The sequence below is a fragment of the Chrysochloris asiatica genome, unplaced genomic scaffold (genome assembly GCF_000296735.1).
Source record: "Chrysochloris asiatica unplaced genomic scaffold, ChrAsi1.0 scaffold00409, whole genome shotgun sequence".
Taxonomy (NCBI): domain Eukaryota; kingdom Metazoa; phylum Chordata; class Mammalia; order Afrosoricida; family Chrysochloridae; genus Chrysochloris; species Chrysochloris asiatica.
In genome coordinates this window covers 1196003-1215206 of record NW_006408927.1, presented here as the reverse complement: position 1 = coordinate 1215206, position 19204 = coordinate 1196003, and the positions used below count along the sequence as shown (strand labels likewise).

Genomic DNA, 19204 nt, shown 5'->3' with positions numbered 1-19204 from the left:
TCAACGACGTCAATTCTTCTACGGTCTTCCTTATTCACTGCCCAGCTTTCACATGCTTATGAGGTTATTGAAAATACCATGGTTAGCCACTTGGAAATATAGACAACATGGTACATATGAATCTTTGGATGTTGTTTAATCTTTTGAATACTTTTTACTCCCTGTCTTGGAAGACGTACCGCCAGATGCTCCTCGGAGACGGTATGCCACGACTTCATTCCACGCACTTTTGACTTGCTATCAGGAGGGACCAATCCCCGGAGAAAAACGTGCTTGGGAAAGTGGAGGGTCAGTGAACTAGAGGAAGACCTCCGGTGAGGTGGATTGGCACAGCGTCTGCAACAATGGGCTCAAAACTAACAACTGTGACGATGACGCAGGACCCGGCACTGTTTTGTCCTATTGCACATGGTATCTCCATGAGGCGAACTAACTCGAGGACACCTAACAACAGTTGAAAAGTTATTCCCATTTGGAAGTCGGATATTGACTTAATATTTTTAACAGAGACGAGGGCCTGGAGCGAGAGATATCAGGGATATATAGAGGGGCTTAACCAACGGCATTCAATCTAATAAAAGAGTTAATCTCACGGCGCGTGGTAAGAGGGCACAGGTTTATTTTAAAAGTGGAAAATGCGAAGCACATGGGGGCAGTTGCGTTTGCAGGTCTAGGTATCCGAGGCATTACGGAGCTCACCAGTAGGTGGCGCTCCGAGCACAAGAACGCGCGCCCCGAGCCCTGGCCTCCAGCCGCCTACGCGCAGCCTTTACGCAGGGGCGCGTGCGCGGGCGGCCCGGAGCTCCGTTGACGTCAGCCGCGTCCTGCGCAGCCTCGGTCGCGACTCTGACGTCAACGTCCCGCCCACGCGCTCATGCAGGTCGGCGGCCCACCGGCGGGGGCCCAACCCAGCCCCCTTCCTTTGGTGTTACTCATGCCCCAAACCTGGGTGTACCGGAATTCTCCAATGAACCCATCTTAAGGCCAGTCTGGTCTAGCACAGCCACCATCTCTGGCCTGCACCAGCCCAGCCTCCTCTTCTGGCCTCACGGGGTGCCTTTCCCCACACAAGCAGAGTATGTCTCGGTTTGAAAAACCAAATCCTGGTTATCATCCTCCCTCTGAGAACCACTAAATGGCTTCCCAGCTCCCCGCCCAGTTCCTGACAGCCTCACCACCCCGTCTCTCGTCCTTGCTCAGGTGGATTTTGACGTTTCTGCATGCACACTGTTCCTAGCCCTGGCTGAGTCTAGGGAACCAACAGGGCATCACGTCCTGCCCTTTGAGCTCATTGGTATAGTGGGACGAGGCAAGAAGGGAGCAAGTAAAACCCACCTTGTAGAACCATGAAGAAAGCGCAGGGCAGGGGCTTTCAAGATTTCAGAGATTTCAGCTTTCAAGAGAGTAGAAAGAGGAGAGAGGAAAGGCATCTGAATGGTGAAGGATCTCTGGACAGAGGCTGGCCTGGGCTTGGGGCGTTTGGAGAGCCAGGAGGTGAAGGGGAATTGCCCAGGAACCTCGACTTTCCACGACAGAGAATGGGGGCCTAGGTAGGGGGGATGGCACCAAGGCCCAGGTAGACTTGGCTGGTAACTAGACCAATTGGGTGGCACTTTGTAGTCTGAGCATAGGGAGGATGGGGTTTGGAGATGGTAGACTTGAGGTGCCTGAAGGTCACCCCGCACGGAGAAGGCTACCCCAAGTTTGGGCTCTGTTGGCTCTGGACAAAGGTTTAAGTACCTCTGCAAAACCTTTGCTTGTTTCACTTCAGGAGAGGAATGGAGTCAATACCAGTGGTGTCTGGAAGATATTGGGAGCTCACATGAGCTATACAAGACGAGGGAAGAGACATCTGCCAAGGAGGCTCTGGCCTGTACATCTTGGAGATTCCCAGGTGGGACAAGTTGTGCTCCCCAAGGTGCCCAGGCTGTGCATCTCAGGAGCCTTGGGCTGAGGGGAGTTGAACACTCCAGACTGAACCCCAGACCCCATGGGCTGTGCACTCCACGGTTCCCCAGGCCGAAGGAGTCCTTGTCAACTGAAACCTTGAGGTAGCGGGGGCCATGAAGGTGGAGGGATGGAAGACGCCCCCAACTCGGGGGCGGGGATCGGCGGCTCCTTGTGGGGAGGGGGCGACTGGAGTGCAGGCTCCGCCCCCCGCCCCCGCCGGAAGGGAAGGGGAGGCGGTGGCCGGCTTGGAGCAAACCAGACGCGGCGGCAGAGCACGGCGGGGGTGGCCCGCGGGGACCGAGCGGCCGCGAGCGGCCCCGAGCCGGACCCACCGGGCCGGGCGCGCCGCCAACGCGATCACGTGCGCGCCCCTCCTGCCGCTCCCAGACGCGGTGGGCCGCGCGCGCTCCATTCATAAATCCGCGCCTCTCTGCGCTGCCAGGCCGAACGAGCCGGGAGCCACTGCCGTGCCGCCGCCGCCCATGGGCTGCGCGCCCCGGCGCTAAGGTAGGAGCGGCCAGGCAGGGATCGGGAATCGGGGGACTCTATCCCCAATTCGTGGGGCTCTGCGCCCCGCCCCTTCGGCCACTGGAGGGGGACACTTCTCCCCGCGCCCTGATCAACCTCAGTTTCCCCTGTACGATGAGGGAATGATGGTGTCTTCGCCTCCGGGAGATGCACCTGGAATCAGGGTCTGGGTCGCCTGTTTCCCACCTTCCCCTGATCTCGGCTGCCCCGCCCCTAAACACAGTTCCCCCGGGGCGTGGGAGGGGGTGGTGGAAGCGGAGCGAGCTCACTGGAAGCCGAGACCACCTAGACCTTGGGAGACCCTCTTGAGTTTCTGCTTTCCCAAGAACCCCTCTGTCTCTCGGCCTCCTTTCATCTGCTCCAGTTTGAACTCATTTCCCGACCTACATCTCTGCCTGCACCCCCTTCCCGGAGTGCGGAGAGCCCTGGTCAGCCTCGGTCAGGAGCGTTGAGGACTCCAGGCTCGCGCCAGGAGTCTGCCCTTCTCCCGGTCTCAGTTTCCCTGCTGTCTAGTGGGAGTTAATGCCTGAAAGGGCCTGTCCCCAGGCTTTCGTAAAGGATCCTGCGGTACCACGCGGACTTGGGACGGCTGGTCATCCCAGAGGAGGTTTCAGGGCACAGCCGCTGACCCCCAGCTAGTCTGAGCTGGGTGTAGGGGGCAGGGCAGTGTCCAGGAGCCCGAGAGGCCGAGGTGGTATCGCGGTAGGCGGCCGCAGCCATCTTGCCAGTCCGCCGGCTCCGCAGCCGCCCCTGCAGGGCCTCCTCCCGCTGCTCCCGCCCCTGCTCCCTGGCAACCCTCCCACCCCCCCCCTCGGCCTGCGCCGTCGCCATGGGAACCGGGTTCTTCAGGCAGATGCGCACGCCTGTCCTCTCCACTCCCACTGGCGCTCTGTGGAGGGGGACCCTCACCGGTCTAGTCGTGACCCCTCCCCTCCGTTGTGGGCGGCCCCCCCCCTGCGTACGGCGTACTCCCTCTCCTACCTGTTAACTACCTGGGGCCCAGCTTAGGGCCGGGCAGGGTGGGGCGGGGCGGGGCAGACATCCTTGATGGGGTGGACTGGGCCTGGGGACCTAGGGTCCCACCTGAGCCCGAGTCCCGGCCTCAGTTTCCCCATTTCTCTGCCCCCCTGCCTGATCCGGCTCCACTGGCTAGAAGGTAGGTATTGGTGCACCAGCCACCCCCGCCCAAAGATGGAGAAACGGAGGTGTAGAGAATGCCTGCTCTCTCTCGGCCTGCCAGCCCACTCCAGGCAGGGCCCCCATCCCCTGACATGAGGCAACGCCCTGCTCGTGTGGGCGCGTGCTTTGGGAGGGCAGATGGAGGTTGGTTTCCAAAGGCTCCTATGGGTTACCACTAGAGGATGTCCTGCCCTCCTCCAGGCTGCCCTTCAAGGCTCCACCATGCAGCCCACAGCCACCATGGCCACAGGCACTTCTGCCACCAATGTGGTGCTGACCACATCGTGGGACAATACCACGGGCCGCCCCACGGTGAGTGAGAAGGGGCTGTGGGGTGGGGCTGAGAGTCCAGACTGGACACCCTGACCATATCCCTCACAGGCGGAGCCTGACCCCATCCTGGACAACTATGTGCTGCTGGTGGTGGTCATGTCCCTCTTCGTCGGGGGCACATTGGTGGTGCTGTCGGGGGTGCTGTTACTGTGTAAACGCTGCTGGGAGGGGCATCGTCGTGCACACAGGTGAGGGCTGGGCATGCGCATTTACATGCCGGCCTGCTGGCTGGATTGGTTTACATGTGGATGCACAGGTGCGGATGTGTATGTTTGTGCATGTGTGTGCAACTTTGGTTGTATAGAGGTGTGTTCCTTTCTGTGTGGTTACCTGGGTGTACATACAGTTGGGGTGTGAGTGCACAGGTGCATACGCATATGTGCGTGCACAGGTGTGGTATGTATGTATGATCTCAGTGGGTACACAAGTGTGTGTGGTTACATGTACATGCTGCAGGCATGCACAGAAATGTGTGTGTATGCATATGATCTCTGCACACAAGTGTACACATGTGTGGTTGCATACAGGTGTGCAGATGCATGTGACTGCACAGGTGTAGCCGTATGTGCATGTGTGTGATCCATGTGTGTTCCTATATGGTTGTATGCAGGTGTGCACAGAGCAGTGTATAGATACATGTACATATGTGGGACTGTGCACACGTTTCTACAGTCTGTGTGTACACGGGTGTGTGTATATGCTTGCATGTGGGCAGCTGTGACTGCATATGTGTGTTCACGTGTTTGCAGGTGTGCACACAACTGTGTGGATGGATATATACATGCCTGTCAGTGTGCACAGGTGTGACCTGTGGATGGTGTAGGGAGGGTCCCAGCTGGTGAGGAGCCTGCCTGAGTGGGGGTCGTGGAACGTCTGGGCAGGACCTGTGTTCCCACATGGGTGGGCTCCTGCAGGTACACAGAAATGACCCAAGCCCGAGGGGACACTATCTGAGCCTTATGTCCCATGGTGCCCTCCTGCCCCTCCACAGAGCCATGGAGGAAGTGGAGAAGACCACTACCACCTACCTAGACAGTGGTACCCACGTGGCCCAAGGTGAGGATCCCAGCTGGCCCCAGCCCCCTAGCACCACCCCCTTAGCCACCCACACTGCCCACCCACCCCAGCCACCTGACCGGCTGTGTCTGTCTGTCTCCCCCACCAGACTGGGCGCGACTCGATTCCGACTCATCTCTGTTTCCCTAAAGCCCACCGCCTAGGTGCACACAGGCGTGTGCTGAGCGTGTGAGTGTGTGAGCGGATGAGCGAGTGCCCACACCTGTGTCCATACATCTCTGCCCACCTGCCTGCCCGCCCACCAAGGACCAGGCGCGGCCCACCCCCTTTCTGCCTCTCCTCTGCAGACCCCGCCTCCCGGGGCGAGGACCCTGAGGGCCAGGATGCTGAGACCGAGCGCTTCCTGGCCACCAGTGCTACGGGCCGCCGGGTCTCCTTCAACGAGGCCGCCTTGTTTGAACAGAGCCGCAAGGCACAAGACAAGGGCCGCCGGTAAGAGGGTGCATCGCAGGGCACCTTGTGGGCCCTGGGAGGGTGAGTGCCACGTGGTGTTGGAGCCCAGTGGACACTGGGCAGGACACTGACAGGGCCTTGGCCACGCCTGCCAAGGTACACACTGACAGAGGGTGACTTTCACCACCTGAAGAATGCCCGCCTCACGCACCTGCACCTGCCGCCTCTAAAGATCATCACCATCCATGAATGTGACTCAGGCGAGGCCAGTGCGGTGACCACACCCCACCCACCTGCCCCCTCCAAAGGCAGCCTCGCCATCTTCCAGGTAAACCTGCCATGGAGCAGCCGACGGGACTGGGGGGCAGCTTCTGTGCCTGGGGCGGCCAACAGGGCCGATGCCCAGGTCCTGGCCTATGAGTCCAGTGTCCTCACCCCTCGTCATGTGTGTGTTTGGGGGGGCTCAGGCCCTGGACGGCCAGCGTCCTGTGCCCTTTGACCTGTCACTGCTCCCCCACGGCTCTGTCCCACAGCCCCCGGGGAAGGCCCTCACTGGCCGCTCTGTGGGCCCCAGCTCCGCCCTGCCAGGTGATCCTTACAACTCTGCCGCGGGTGCTGCTGGCTTTGTGGAGATCAGCCCTTCAGTGTCAAGTGACTCTGGGGAGGGCACCTCGGTAAGGGGCAGCCGGCATACCCTTGTGCCATTCTCTTGTTGTCTGGAAATGAGGGGTAGGGGGCTGAGCGGAACTCCAACCCATCCTTTCCCCGGCGTGGGTCAAAGGTCAGCTGGTGGCCTCTGCCCTTCATGGCCCCCTATATGGCTTAGTACTGCACACACAGGAGGAGACGTGTGTAGACCTACACACGTGTGCTCACTGACACGAGGCACTTTGGCTTCTCTTCCCTGTTTTAGTGTCTGAGTGCCCACAAGGGTGAAGCCAGGGCCCTTAAGCCAGGGTCCTTCCCAGAGGCACAGCTGGGAGGGTGGCTGGGGAAGAATGAGCGTGCCTGAGTCCCAGCTTTTGAATGGCTGCTGGACCGAGTCAGGACTTGCATGGTTGCTGAAGCTAAACGCTGCCCGCTGCTCAGACTCACAGCCTACCCTTCTTTCGCTCAGCTGGATGCAGGTGCTCGGAGCGCCAGGGCTAGTGGGCCTGGGGCTGCAGTGGGGCCTGGCGAGGCGGGCGCTGGTTCCGTGCTGCAGTTCCTCACTCGTCTGCGGCGCCATGCCAGCCTAGATGGGGCTAGCCCCTACTTTAAAGTCAAAAAGTGGAAGCTGGAGGCCAGCCAGCGGGCGTGCAGCTTGGACACGAGAGGTGAGCAGGGGCCGCAGGGGCAGAGTGGAGGGGACCCCGAGCCAGTCCTCCGAGGCTGCTGTGTGGGGAATATTCTGTGGGCCCAGGAGTCTGCCACAGTGGACCTCAGCCCCCTCCCGTCATAGTTGGGCCTGTGCTGAACAATGGGACCCCTACTTTAAGCTGTCAGGTCCCCCAGGGACCCGAGCCCCCTCTTTTGCTTCCCTTTCCAGCCAGCTGGGATTTTTCCGGGCAGTTGGTTTGCATATCACAGCTGTGGCTTTCTCCGGCCACTGGATGGGTGGATTGGAACAGGGTTCACATCTTAACTACTCAGCTTGGCTCTCGGAGGCGAGAAGCTGCAGATGATTGGGAAATGAGAGATCGTGGCTATATGTGGATAAAACTTTATAAAACTTTATAAAAACAGGCAGTGGGTTGCTTCCGTCCATGGGCCTTATGAGTGTGCCAGTTCCCAGGTTAGATGATGCAGCCCTTCAGGGCCGGGGGCTTGGCAGATGAGGCCAGCACAGAGGGTCTAAGGCTGTGCTACCTGTTTGAAGGGACGGTGGCAACTCAAGTCTCAGCACCAGGAACAAGTGGAGTGCAGCTGAGGGGAGAGGACAAGGCAGGACAGGGACGGAAGGGGCGGGAAGTTGTCGGGCAGGGGTTACTTCGTTGGGGCCTGTAGGGAGACAGGCGGCCAGGGAGGGGCACTGTCTCCAGGGGGCAGGGAGGCGTGAGGTGTGGGATGGTTGTCCAGTTCAGAGCCGAGACTCGGTTTCAGACAGAGTCCATGATTCCAAAGTGCGATTATAGTCAAAAGCAGTTGCAGAAGTGCCCAGAACCTGTTTGCCGGGTGGCATGCCTCCCACCCCTGAGGCCTTCCTGCAGAAGCTTCTCCAAGGCCTTCTTGATGTGGGAGGGCCTGGCCCCAGGCCAGGGGCCCACGGGTGGAGCTGGGTAACCCCACATCCCCTGTGCACCCCCAGCCTGCCTCTCACTCCCACACTTTCCGGCTGGTCTGTTTTTCACCAGCTGTACCACCACTGGATCCCAAGTCTCCTTCTGGCTGTGCCTGTCTGCCCAGATCTTCTACATCAGCTTCCTTACCTGTGTCCAGGTGTACAAAGCGCTGATGGTCAAACAGTTGAGCGCTTGGCCTCGGACACCTGGGAGAGTGCTCTGTTACATCGGTTCCTATGAGTCACAGCGTCCACTGTGGGAAACTGCATCAACACTTACCTGGCCTAGGTGGGAGACACTTTGGGGTCCATTGTGGTGGGCTGACGGTAGTTTCCTCTGAGCAGGTTCGCCTAAGAGGCATCATTTTCAGCGGCAGCGGGCCGCCAGTGAGAGCATGGAGCAGGAGGTGGATGTCCCCCACTCAGACTTCATCCAGTACATCGCACGAGCTGGAGACACTGTGGCCTTCCCGTCCCCCGGCCCCTTCCTGGCTAGTCCCACCAGCCCGCCCCCCGCTCTCGGCAGGTATTTTTCAGTAGATAGAGGCGCTAGGGACGGACCTGGGGGCCCCTGCCCCATCTCCCTTAGGTGGCTGTGCTCCACGGGCCCCTCCCTGAGGCGGATTCGCTGGGGCCACCTGTGCTGCGAGGACCCGAGGAGGGAAGCAGGGGAAGACCTGGTAAGGGTGGAGGGCCTGGTCGGGGGGACCCCCAAGACAGGACCCTTTCCTCAGCAGGGCTCCTGTGGCTTCAGTGTGTAGTCCTTGGCCCCTCACCTGCTGCTCTGTCCTCCTGAGGGCTGGTCAGCCTTGTCGTGAGCAGTGCTTGGCATGGGATCCAGGCCACGGCAGGCGCCCATCTCCACGGCCATCTCCACTTGGTGGTCAGGCAGAGCCTCCTGGTCTCTAGGTGGAGCCTGTTTCCTGTGAGGTCCCTTCTGTGGCCTCAGGAACATACAGGATGGCCATGGGATAACTGGGTCAAGGTGGACATGCTGGCCACTACTGGGCAGTCACCAGTCATGGCACGGGAGGGCATTGTGCAGGAGGATGACTAACCCTGCCGTGTCTGTGTCCCTTCTTCCTGTGGATCTGGGATAGGGGTGCCGGGGGTGGGCAGCTTTGCCCATAGTCCCCCACTTACTCTAAAATGTCAACAGTGACTTAAAAAGTGTGACTCCATTCCTGGGGCTGCTGTTTTAGGCCCTATGGCTGCCTTTGGCCTTTTTCTTCAAGCTTGCCAAGCCCTCTCCTGGGAAAATCCCGGGCAGGCACCAGGGCTCCGGGTGGAGCCAATGCCCCCGACCAAAGCTGGTGACAGACATTTTAGAAAAATTCATTTTCAAGAGGTCACCGCTAAGTATGAAGGTCCCAGAGGTGGAGTGGCCAGGACGGGGGTGCAGGGACCCCTGACCCGTGGGTTCTTCTAACGACCCCCGCCTGGCTTGCAGGTTAGAGGCAGCCGAGGAGCAGGGCGCCGCCGCGGGAGGAGCCAGCCCCGAGTCCCCCACGGAGCGCGGCAGCACAGGGCCGGACTCGGAGCAGCAGCAGCAGCCGGACTCGGACCCAGAGCAGACCCAGACGGGCTGCAACGACATCTGGAGGCTGCGCGCCTCGCTCGAACTGCACGCGGCCACTGCTTCGGACCACAGCAGCAGCGGCAACGACCATGACTCTGTGCGCAGCGGCGACAGCTCGGGTTCCGGGGGCCCGCCGCCCGCCTTCCCGCCGTCCTCGCCGCCACCTGCACCGCGGCCCAAGGACGGTGACGCCAGCGAGACGGGTGGGTCCCGTAAACTCCTGCAGATGGACAGCGGCTATGCCAGCATCGAGGGCCGCGGCGCGAGCGACGACGGGCAGCCCAGCGCCTTTGAGAAGCGCTTCTCCTTCAGTGCCGGCCGCGTGGCCATCGTCGCAGACAGTTTTGAGGCAGCTCAGGCCGAGGCGGCAGTCACCCCCGCGCCGCCCCGCAGCCCGCGCGTCTGGCCTCGCCGTGGCCCTCGCCGCGACTACAGCATCGATGAGAAGACGGATGCCCTCTTTCACGAGTTTCTTCGCCACGACCCGCAGTTCGATGAGAACCCCACGGTGGCCGCGCGTCATCGCGCACGCGCGCATCCTCACGCACGCAAGCAGTGGCAACGTGGCCGACAGCACAGCGATCCCGGAGCACGCGCCGCGCAGGCTCTGCCTCCTCCAGGAGCCGAGCCCCGTCCCGCGCGCGCACCCTTGCGTCGCGGCGACAGTGTCGATGGCCCGCCGCCACCCACGCGCGGTGCTGGCTCTGGGTCCGATGACTTGGCCGCCGCCACTATCCCAGCCATCGAGGAGGAGCCCGGTGGCGGTGGTGGCGGTGGCTGCTCCGGCGCGGGCCTGTGCGTGGAGCCCACAGAGGCACTGCTGCACAAGCTGGGGGCAGGCCTCGAGGAAAGACTCTTCCCGCCGCGCCTCATTCAGCCAGTCTCAGCGGCACCAGTGTTGGCCACCGCTGCTCCAACGTCTCCTGACCACAGCCCGGCCTAAGCCCCGCGCCCCGAGTTCCAGGCAGCGCCGCGCCGGGCCTCCAGGTGGGAGACCCTGCGCCGCATCGCCCCTGCCGGAAGCCGCGCTGGCCGCCCCAGGGCGCACGCGCAGAGGTCCCCGCAGGCTCCTCGGGTCCCCAGGGTTCCTGAGGCAAAGCTCTGGGACCAGGACCTGATGGGGAAGTTGAGAATTCTAATCTTCAGGTTCCTGAGGACCAGTCCAACTGCCTGCGGCCCCAAATAGTGGTTTAGGAGTGACCGTCGGGCGACAGCAGGCACGGGCCTCAGTGGCGGGCGACCTCAGACACATGCACGAGGACTACTAACCTGAAGAGAAATGGTAGGAAAGATGCGTGTGCGTGCGCGTGTGGGGGCGTCTGGAGCGCATGCGCAGAGCCTCCTGCGAGCCTCCCGCCCTCGGAGGCCGCCTAGGCAGCAGAGGAGCCGGCGGGAGCGTCCTGGCCTGCAGGCTGACATGAGGTCGGCCCAGGGCTGCGCTGCCAACCCTCGAAGCCGTTTACCTCACCGCGTACCTCACCGTGGCGTGTGCTCACGGCCACCTGCGCCCCCTCCGAGCAATAACCGGCACCACTGCTGCTGCTCCCGCCCACACCCTACACCCGCCCCCCAAGCAGCTCCTCCCGCCTCCGTGCCCCACACCCTCTGCATGTGACTGGGCTGCCCGCCCCTGCAGCTGCATCACCCAAAGGAATCGCAAGGACATCTCTAGTGCTTAAAGGAACGTTAAAAAAAAAACAAAACCCAAATGGCCAAGGGTTCAAGTTTTCCCAAGCTTTATTTATTGCCAAAAGCTGGGGCAGCCCCGGCCGCCCCACCAAGCTTCGTGCCCAGTGTGCCCCAACGGTCATGGTGTTTGTTTTCTGATTGGTTATAAATATTTACTGCAATCTCTTGTCTACTCCACATTTTCTCAGCCGACCCAGGAGCGGAGTGGTCTCTGGGGGTGAAGAGGGCCAGCAGGTCACTAGCCACCACTGGCCCTAAAGACTGAGTGAGAACAGAGAGGGGCCTGTGAGCTCCTCCCAGGGGGCATAGACCAGGCAGGTCCCATGTGACCAAGTGCTGATCAACCCAGGAGGAGCAGAGGCACAGAGGGGACCCCACTAGCTGAAGGCTCAAAAGCCCCATAGTCAGGGGACAAAGAAGGGCCTGACTCACGACCCTCTGCCTGACAACCCCAATAGCCACGCAGCGGGACCCAAGGACCCCTTATAAGCACAGCTCAAATCCACCTCTGTTTTATTATTTTTTTTTTCCTTAAAAAAAGAAAAGGAACCAACCAAACAAAAAACCAAAGGTAGCCACTTGGCTCCCTGGACGGTTGGGCATGCGTCGCTGGGATGGGGGGGGCCTGTGTCTTCATACCGGCATTGTTTGGGGCTGTGACGTGTTTGAACACATCACTAGCTGTGGGAGGCTCTAATGTAGCAGAGTCAAAACAAAACTTGGGGTGGGGCAGAGACACCAGTAGTCTAAACATAAAGTGCATGGCGATGGCTTCGCCCATGGCCGATACCTCTGGCCTGGGCCCTGTCCCTCCTCCCCTCGCCTGGGGAGGGCCGCAAAAGTCAACAAGTCCTATCCATTGGCGAGGTTCTGTGCACAGGTGGTCCAGGAGAGGGCTGGGCCGCAGTCCCTACTGTCCCCCTGCTCTGCTCCTCCAGAGTGGTGGCCACAGTGGAGGGCGTGGTGGTGTCCTTCCCAGCAGGCGGGTGGCAGGCCAGGAGGCGGCAGGAAGACTGAGGAGGGCCTGGGATGTGGCACCAAGCTGGGGACCCTGGAGACAGGCTGTGGAAGGGAGGACAGAGGGGAGTCACTTCTGGGCTGCCCAAGGATGAGCCTAATACCTGGAGCCAGAGGCCGCTACAAACCTCCAGCAGAATGTGGGGCCACACAGGAGCTGCTACACCGCCCCCCCATGCCCAAAGTGAGTGAGCTGACCTTCCCACTAGCAAATGATGGGGGATGGAGCGCTGAGAACGGACCCTCCTCCAAAGCAGCTTTCAGCCCTGCCAGTTGGTTCTAACCCTGGCAGGTAAGCGCTGTGGGCACCTGTGTGTGTGCACAGTGGGGAGCCAGAGCAGGACGCAGCTGGCTCCCAGCCCACATCCTGAGCAGGTGACAGGGCCCAGCACCTGGGACCCATGAGTGCCCTGGACTGGGCTAGGTGGAAGCCTAGAATCAGCCTAGGGTGGACCCCAGCAGGCAGCCCACAGAGCCATCCTCCGTCCACCCTGAGACAGTAGTGTAGGAGGGGGGGAACCTTCAATAGCACGGCCCACTCATCCCCGACCCTGTTGTGATGGGGCAGTGAGGGAGGACAGGTCCCACAGGTCCTACCTGCAGGCTGAGTCTTCACTGCTGCTTGCAGGCTGACAGCCGGCGGATCTTGCTGCTGGCAGAGCAGGCGCGGCGGGCAGGGTTGGAGGAGGCGCTGGCCCTGCGCTCTGCCTTCGTTTTGGGGCCTGGCTGGGTGGCCTCGGTGCCATTCATGCACACGACCTTGGGCAGGCCCCGGCTCTGTCCGTTCTGAGTGGCCTCCTCCTCCAGGACCTGTCCTGGGAGGGAGACAGCAAAGTGGGGCGGTGAGCAGGGCCTTCCCTGTCACATGTGTGCCCCTCAGCCGGCCTCCTAAGCCTTATCTGCTCACCACACTGGGAAATCAGCTGCCCCACAAGCAAAGGGTCCCAGTGGGAGCCAGAGCCATACACCTCCCACCTCAGCAGCCCACAGACTCCACGAAAGCTGCCCTCCCTGCCTGCAAGAGGAGCAGGGAAAGGTCCCGGCTTTCCTATGGGGGGAGCAGCCATGTAGGGAACGAGGTCAATTAGTGACAACAATCCCCAGCTTGGAGAGTAGAGCCCAGAACTGAGAAAGGCGCTGGAGCAATGCTCCCAAGCTGGTTCTGGCACACGTGGGAACCATCCAAAACAGAGCAGTTTCTGTAGGGGGCGTCCAGGCGCCTGACTCAGCGGCTCCCGGCACTCACGCACACACTTACGCACAGGAAATAGCTGTGTGAAAGGACGCCTCGGTAATGAGGTGCTGCTAGCCTTTATTTTTGGCTCTGCGAGGCACACGTGTGGGAACTGACTGGGTGCAGCCCCCTCGATGACATGGGTTCCGGCCTGAGTCACGGTGCTTGCTCTCAGCCACCCCACTCAGTGATTGGTAGCCTTGCACCTTGTCCCTGCAGAGCTGCTTGTCTCACCCCAAGCCCCGTGAGGACAGCAGGTAGGTCACCTCACGGAGTTAGGTACAGGATGGGGCTGGGGAGTGGGGTGGGAAGAGACGGGTCAGCAATGGGCCTCTGTACTCAACTCAAGGCGGGTTTGCTGGGGATCCGGAGAGAGAGATGTGCACCCACCGCCACCACCCCCCACCCCGTAGACCTGCCCATAAGATAAGGACAACTGTCTCTGTACCACGGCTCCCTGGTATCTGGTCCTCCACGTGGGGCCAGGGAAGCCAGCAGGGCACAGCCAGCTGCCCCTCCTTGGAGCAAACTGAGGCTGGTCCCCCTGCCTGAGGGGTCCCCAGCTGCCTAGGTCACGCCCAGAGGCCTGCAGTTGATTAAGGAGTAGAGATTCCACGAGGACTGGGCCTCAGGGTCAGCGCCCCATCCTGGCCCTGCCCTTAATCAGCTTCAAGGGGATTGCAAAGCCTGCTGTCCCCAAGGTGTGGGCAAAATCCCCAGTCCTCGACCAGCTAGATTGTCTATGAGGGGACACTGGGGTCAAGCCTTGGCCCTCAGAACCAGGGCTCCTGCTGTGAAGTCAGGAAGGCCAGCCAGCAGAGTCTGGGCTCCAGGGGGTATCTGTTCACAGGGCAGTGCACGCCCAAGGAAAGGCAGTCTGCTGCTGTGAGTGTTGGGGGTTACCCAAGTGCAGGGGGGTACAGGAATCCCAGATCGAAGACTACGGGACACCCGCTGGCCTGCTGATCAACCGGCTCCAGATTCCAGTCTATCCAGAGGAGCCTCAAGGGAAGGCTCTGCCCTTCTTCTGGGACCCCTGGACAGGGAACCCCTGGAGAGCACCTTCTACTCTGACACACAAGGGGACGCCAAGAGTCAGTGTCAGCTCAACACCTGGCTTGTTTCATTTCCCTCAAGCTTCGGAGACTGGCTCCTGGGTCCCCCAAGTCCTGCAGTAACCCTCTGGCTACCATGCTAGGTCCCTGTCCCCAAGGCCTGTGGCCGAGTGAGTGAGTCAGGTTCTGAGGGGCCCCTCAAAGCCACAGTGGGGCCTCTCCTCTGCCTACACCTGGGGTGCCTACAGCCTTGGGCCCCAGGTCTGCCTTTAAACAACCTCCCTGGGCCAACGGGGAGGGGAGGGAGCATCAGTGTGGGAGGGGCCAGGCGGGACGGCAGTGTCACCTCACACAGCGTTGGCAGCCACAGGACAAGTCTTTTATGACGCTGAACCTGAGAAGAGCCCCCCCCACAGAGCCAAACCGTAAATGCTCCGGGCAGGGGCTGTGCCCAACAGGGAAGGCCACCTCTGGGCAGGACCACAGGTGGCACTGTTTCTGCTAGACTAAGGCACGGAGCATGTCCTTGAGACTATGGCTGCCTGAGAGTTCTGTCTTGAAGGGCCGGAGCCCTCGCTGCGCTGTGAGCCCGTCTCCTCTCTAAGCCCTGCCTCAGTCTCCACCTCGTCACCTGGAGGAGAAGGCGGTAGGGTGTCAGGACAGCCGGGGTGGGGGGCCCACTGTCTAGGTGCCCCTTGCCCGCCACCCCATCCCAGGTGCCGCCTGTACAGGGGGTCCTCACACAGGCCCTGGCCCAGGCAGGACCAGGGCTGGGCTGGGTGGCATCCTGGGGGCAGCCCCGTGCCGGGACTCACCGGGCACTGTGAAGTCCTGAGTGTAGATGATGCCGTCCTCGATGTCGAAGAGGCCCTCGTCGTCGGCATCGGCGGTGCAGCCGTGCAGGTCCTCGAGGTAGGGCACGACTGTCATGCTGCGCCACCGGTCCTTGGTGTCCGGACTGGGCGGGATGGGTACCAGCGCCTCAGCCGGTGGGTGCTTCTTCTGGAACCAGCTGCAAGGGCAGTAGGGGGCACCGTCAGGACTCCACTCAAGGGGCAGCTGCTGACCACCGCTGTTGGGACGGCCGCAGGCCTCCCAGCCCCGGGTCCCTAGCATCGCCCCAGATGGGACGCAGGTGGTGTGGAACCTGCGGACTGCCTCCTAGAGGAAGGCCCGGCTGACAGGCTCGCCTCATAATGGGGGGATGAGGACCCACTCCACCCAGACTACCTGAGATGCAGACCTGACCAAGCGGCACGGAGCCAGCTTGGAATATCGGCCTGAGGCGGCGGCACCTCCTGCATCTCAGGCCCACCTGCCTGCTCACCTGTGCTGCCGGATCTGCTGGATGGACAGCCTCTGGGCCGGCTCATACTCCAACATCCCTGAGGAGAGAGACGCTCCAGTCAGCAGGGTGCGTGGCTGCACAGGGCCCAATGCACCTGCCTTCCTACCAGGCGGGCCAGGTCATGGGAAAGGCCAATCACACTGCCCACGGCCCCCAGGGAACCTGAGTGGACACCAACCAGTAAAGTCACAACTGTAACCTCCCGCGACTGTTTTCAAAGCAGAGAGAAGCCCAACAGCAAACAGGCAGAGCCAGGAGGAGGACCATCATCAGCACAACAGGGACCAACACACTCTGTATCTTACAGAAATGGGGGAGATTTAAACAACACAACCAACAGAACATGGCGCTGAGCCGAGGCAGTGTTGTTGTTAGGTGCCATCGAGTCGGTACCGACTCATAGTGACCCTGTGTAAAACAGAACGAAGTACTACCCGGTCCTGGGTCAACCTCACAATCATTGCTGCAGCCACTGTGCCAATCCATTGCGCTGGGGTCTTCCTGTTTTCCACTGATCGTCCACATTACCAAACATGATGTCCTTCTCCAGTGACTGGTCCCTTCTGATGAGAAGTCCAAAGTATGAAAGACAAAGTCTGGCCATCCTGGCCTCCAAGGAACATTCTGGCTGTACGTCTTTCAACATACATCTGTTTGATCTTTGGCAGCCCATGGTACTTTCAATATTCTCCTTCAAGACCATAACTCAAAGGCATCAATTCTTCTCTGATCTTCCTTATTCACTGTCCAATTTCCACATCCATATGAGGTTATTGAAAATACCATGGCCTGGGTAATCTTTGTTCTTCACACTTTAAAGAATTCTTGAGCAGTAGATGCCTAACACAATACGGTGTTTGATTTCTTTACTGCTGCTTCCGTGAGTGTTTATGGTTGATCCAAGCAAAATGAAGTCTTTGACAACTTCAATCTTTTCTCCATTTATATGGATGTTGCTTAATGGTCCAGTGGTGAAGATTTTTGTTTTCTTTACATTGAGGTGCAACCCATACTGAAGGCTGAGGTCTTTAATCTTCATCACTAAGCATCTTAAGTTCTCCTTGCTTACAGCAAGCAAGGTTGTATCATCTGCACATTGCAGGTTGTTAAAGAATCTTCCTCCAATCCTGATGTCACGTTTTTCTTCATATAATCCAGCTTCTCTGATAATGCGCTTGGTATACAAATTGAATAAGTACGGTGAACAAATGCAACTCTGGTGTACACCTTTCCTAATTTTAAATCATCCAGGGTTCCCTGATTCTGTTGGAACAATTGCCTCTTGGTCTATGTACAAGTTCCTCATAAGCACAATTAAGTGTTCCAGGATATTTATTCTCCACAATGTTACCCAAAGCTTATCATGAGCCACACAATCGAAAGCACAGGTAAACATCTCTCTGGTATTCTCTGCTTTCAGCCAAGATCCATCTGATGTCAGCAATGATAGTCTTTGTTCCACGTCCTCTTCTGAATCCAGCTTGAACCTCTGGAAGTTCTTTGTCAATGTATGGTTGCAGCTGTTTTTGTATTACCTTCAGCAAAATTTTACTTGCATTTGATATTAATGATATCATCTGATGATGTCCACATTCTGTTGGGTCACCTCTTTGGAATGGGTACAAACATGGATCTCTTCCAGTCAGGTGGCCAGGTAGTTAGTTGTCTTCCAAATTTCTTGGCAGAGATGAGTGAGTGCCTCCGGCGCTGCATCAGTTTGTTAAAAGATTTCAACTTGCATTCCATCAATCCTGGAGCCTTGTTTTTTGCCAATGCCTTCAATGCACCTTGGACTTCTTCCTTCAGCTGAGGAAGTACTTTCCCCTAAGGACATGGGTAACATTTATAAGCAATGACAGAGTTTTAGGCCATGAAATAAGCCTGCATATTTCACAAGACTGAAATCAAATGCTCTCATCCAATCAAATTTGATATAAAACAGTGAAATTAAAAAACAAACAAACAAATAAAAAACCAACCCATGTGTTTTGAATTTAAGTCTACATGAGTCATGGTTGTTACAAAATTAAAAAAAAAAGATTAGAAGATCTAGTTAACATAGTCACGACAAATATTTACATATCAGTATTTGTGCAGTGAGGATAAAGTTAGTTTTAGAGGACAATTTATAGTATATAAATGCATATACAAATTAAAAAATTGGAAGTTACTGACCTTTATCTACAATTTGGAGTTCCTGTGTGGTGCAAATGGTTAGCATTGTCTTGACTCCTGAGAAGTCAGAAGTTCAAGTCCACCCAGAGGCACCTGGCAGTCCCCAGGCTGTCTTACACCCAACTTTAGGTAAGGCTCAGGATATGATATGGTTCTCACTTAGCCTTCCTTGTTTGTTGTGAAGTACCATCCAGTCAGTTCCAACTCATAATGAGCCTGCTTAGGGTTTCCGTGGTGTAGCTGCTGGATCTGAACCACCTGCCTACGGTCAGCAGCCCAGCAGTACTCATCACACCTGGTAGGTGCCACCAGCGTTCCCTGCTTGAGGGTAAGAAAGAGGCTCGAAGCCTTTTCAATGGTTTACAAGGTGTACTTGCAGCAAGTGAAGGTGATTGTGATCAAGATTGTGTTGCAGAATTTGCTGTGAGTAGGTGTTGTCTCAATTGTTTCAAAGTGAGGGCAAATGTACACTGAAGGGTAATGCAGGGATTGACTGTACTTCCAAAAAACCAGCCACTGATGAACCCTGTGGAGCGCAGTTCCACCGATACACATGGGGTCCCACAGTCAGAATCTCTCCACAGCACTGAACAACAAGGCCAGCACCAGAAGAAGTGAGTAGGAGAAAGGGGAACCCTGAATGAATGGAACCACTGGGTCTTTGGGCCAGAAGCCCCCACAAAGGGAAGTGGGACACCTGCTGGTGGACTAGCGGGCTTACAAGAATCAACTGTCCACCTGAGTTTCCTAGAGAATGCCCAAAGTGCCTCCCCTGTCCCAACTCTGTAAAAGATTTTGTTCCAGTCAGTCAGCCACTGAAAGGCCTGTGGAGACAGTTCTACTCTGACACACATGGGGGCGCCATGAGTGGAATCTACTTATGAAAACTCATCCACTGAGAACCCTGTGAGCACAGTTCTACTCTGACACACACAGGGCACCATGAGTGGAATCTACAGATGAAAAATCATCCACTGAGAATCCTGTGGGGCACAGTTCTACTCTGACACACACGGGGGACACCATGAGTGGGATCTACTTATGCAACATCATCCACTGAGAATCCTGTGGGGCACAGTTCTACTCTGACACACATGGGGGGGCACCATGAGTGGAATCTACTTATGAAACATCATCCACTGAGATCCCTGTGGAGCACAGTTCTACTCTGACACACACGGGGGCACCATGAGTGGAATCTACTTATGAAAAATCATCCACTGAGAACCCTGTGGAGCACAGTTCTACTCTGACACACACAGGGAACCATGAGTGGGATCTACTTATGAAAAATCATCCACTGAGAACCCTGTGAGCACAGTTCTACTGTGACACACATGGGACACCATGAGTGGAATCTACTTATGAAACATCATCCACTGAGAAC

General features: G+C 58.2%; 2 protein-coding genes across 2 annotated transcripts in view; one reads left to right on the top strand and one right to left on the bottom strand.

Annotated features, from left to right (window-relative positions):
- Positions 1-3879: 3879 nt before the first annotated feature.
- LOC102815941 (chromosome unknown open reading frame, human C19orf26) lies at positions 3880-10242 on the top strand. Its single transcript, XM_006876715.1, has 10 exons — positions 3880-3969; positions 4039-4178; positions 4982-5046; positions 5355-5499; positions 5617-5788; positions 5994-6134; positions 6578-6776; positions 8066-8246; positions 9171-9585; positions 9664-10242. The coding sequence occupies exons 1-10, from the start codon at positions 3880-3882 to the stop codon at positions 10240-10242; spliced, it is 2127 nt and encodes a 708-aa protein (XP_006876777.1).
- Positions 10243-12602: 2360 nt separating this feature from the next.
- STK11 (serine/threonine kinase 11) overlaps positions 12603-19204 on the bottom strand; it is a 16346-nt gene continuing 9744 nt past the window's right edge. Inside the window, exons 7-9 of the mRNA XM_006876714.1 lie at positions 15622-15679; positions 15110-15306; positions 12603-12820 (exon numbers count right to left, since the gene is read on the bottom strand). Coding sequence (XP_006876776.1) covers positions 12618-12820; positions 15110-15306; positions 15622-15679 — 458 coding nt within the window. The 3' untranslated portion in view covers positions 12603-12617. The remainder of the gene's footprint in view (positions 12821-15109; positions 15307-15621; positions 15680-19204) is intronic.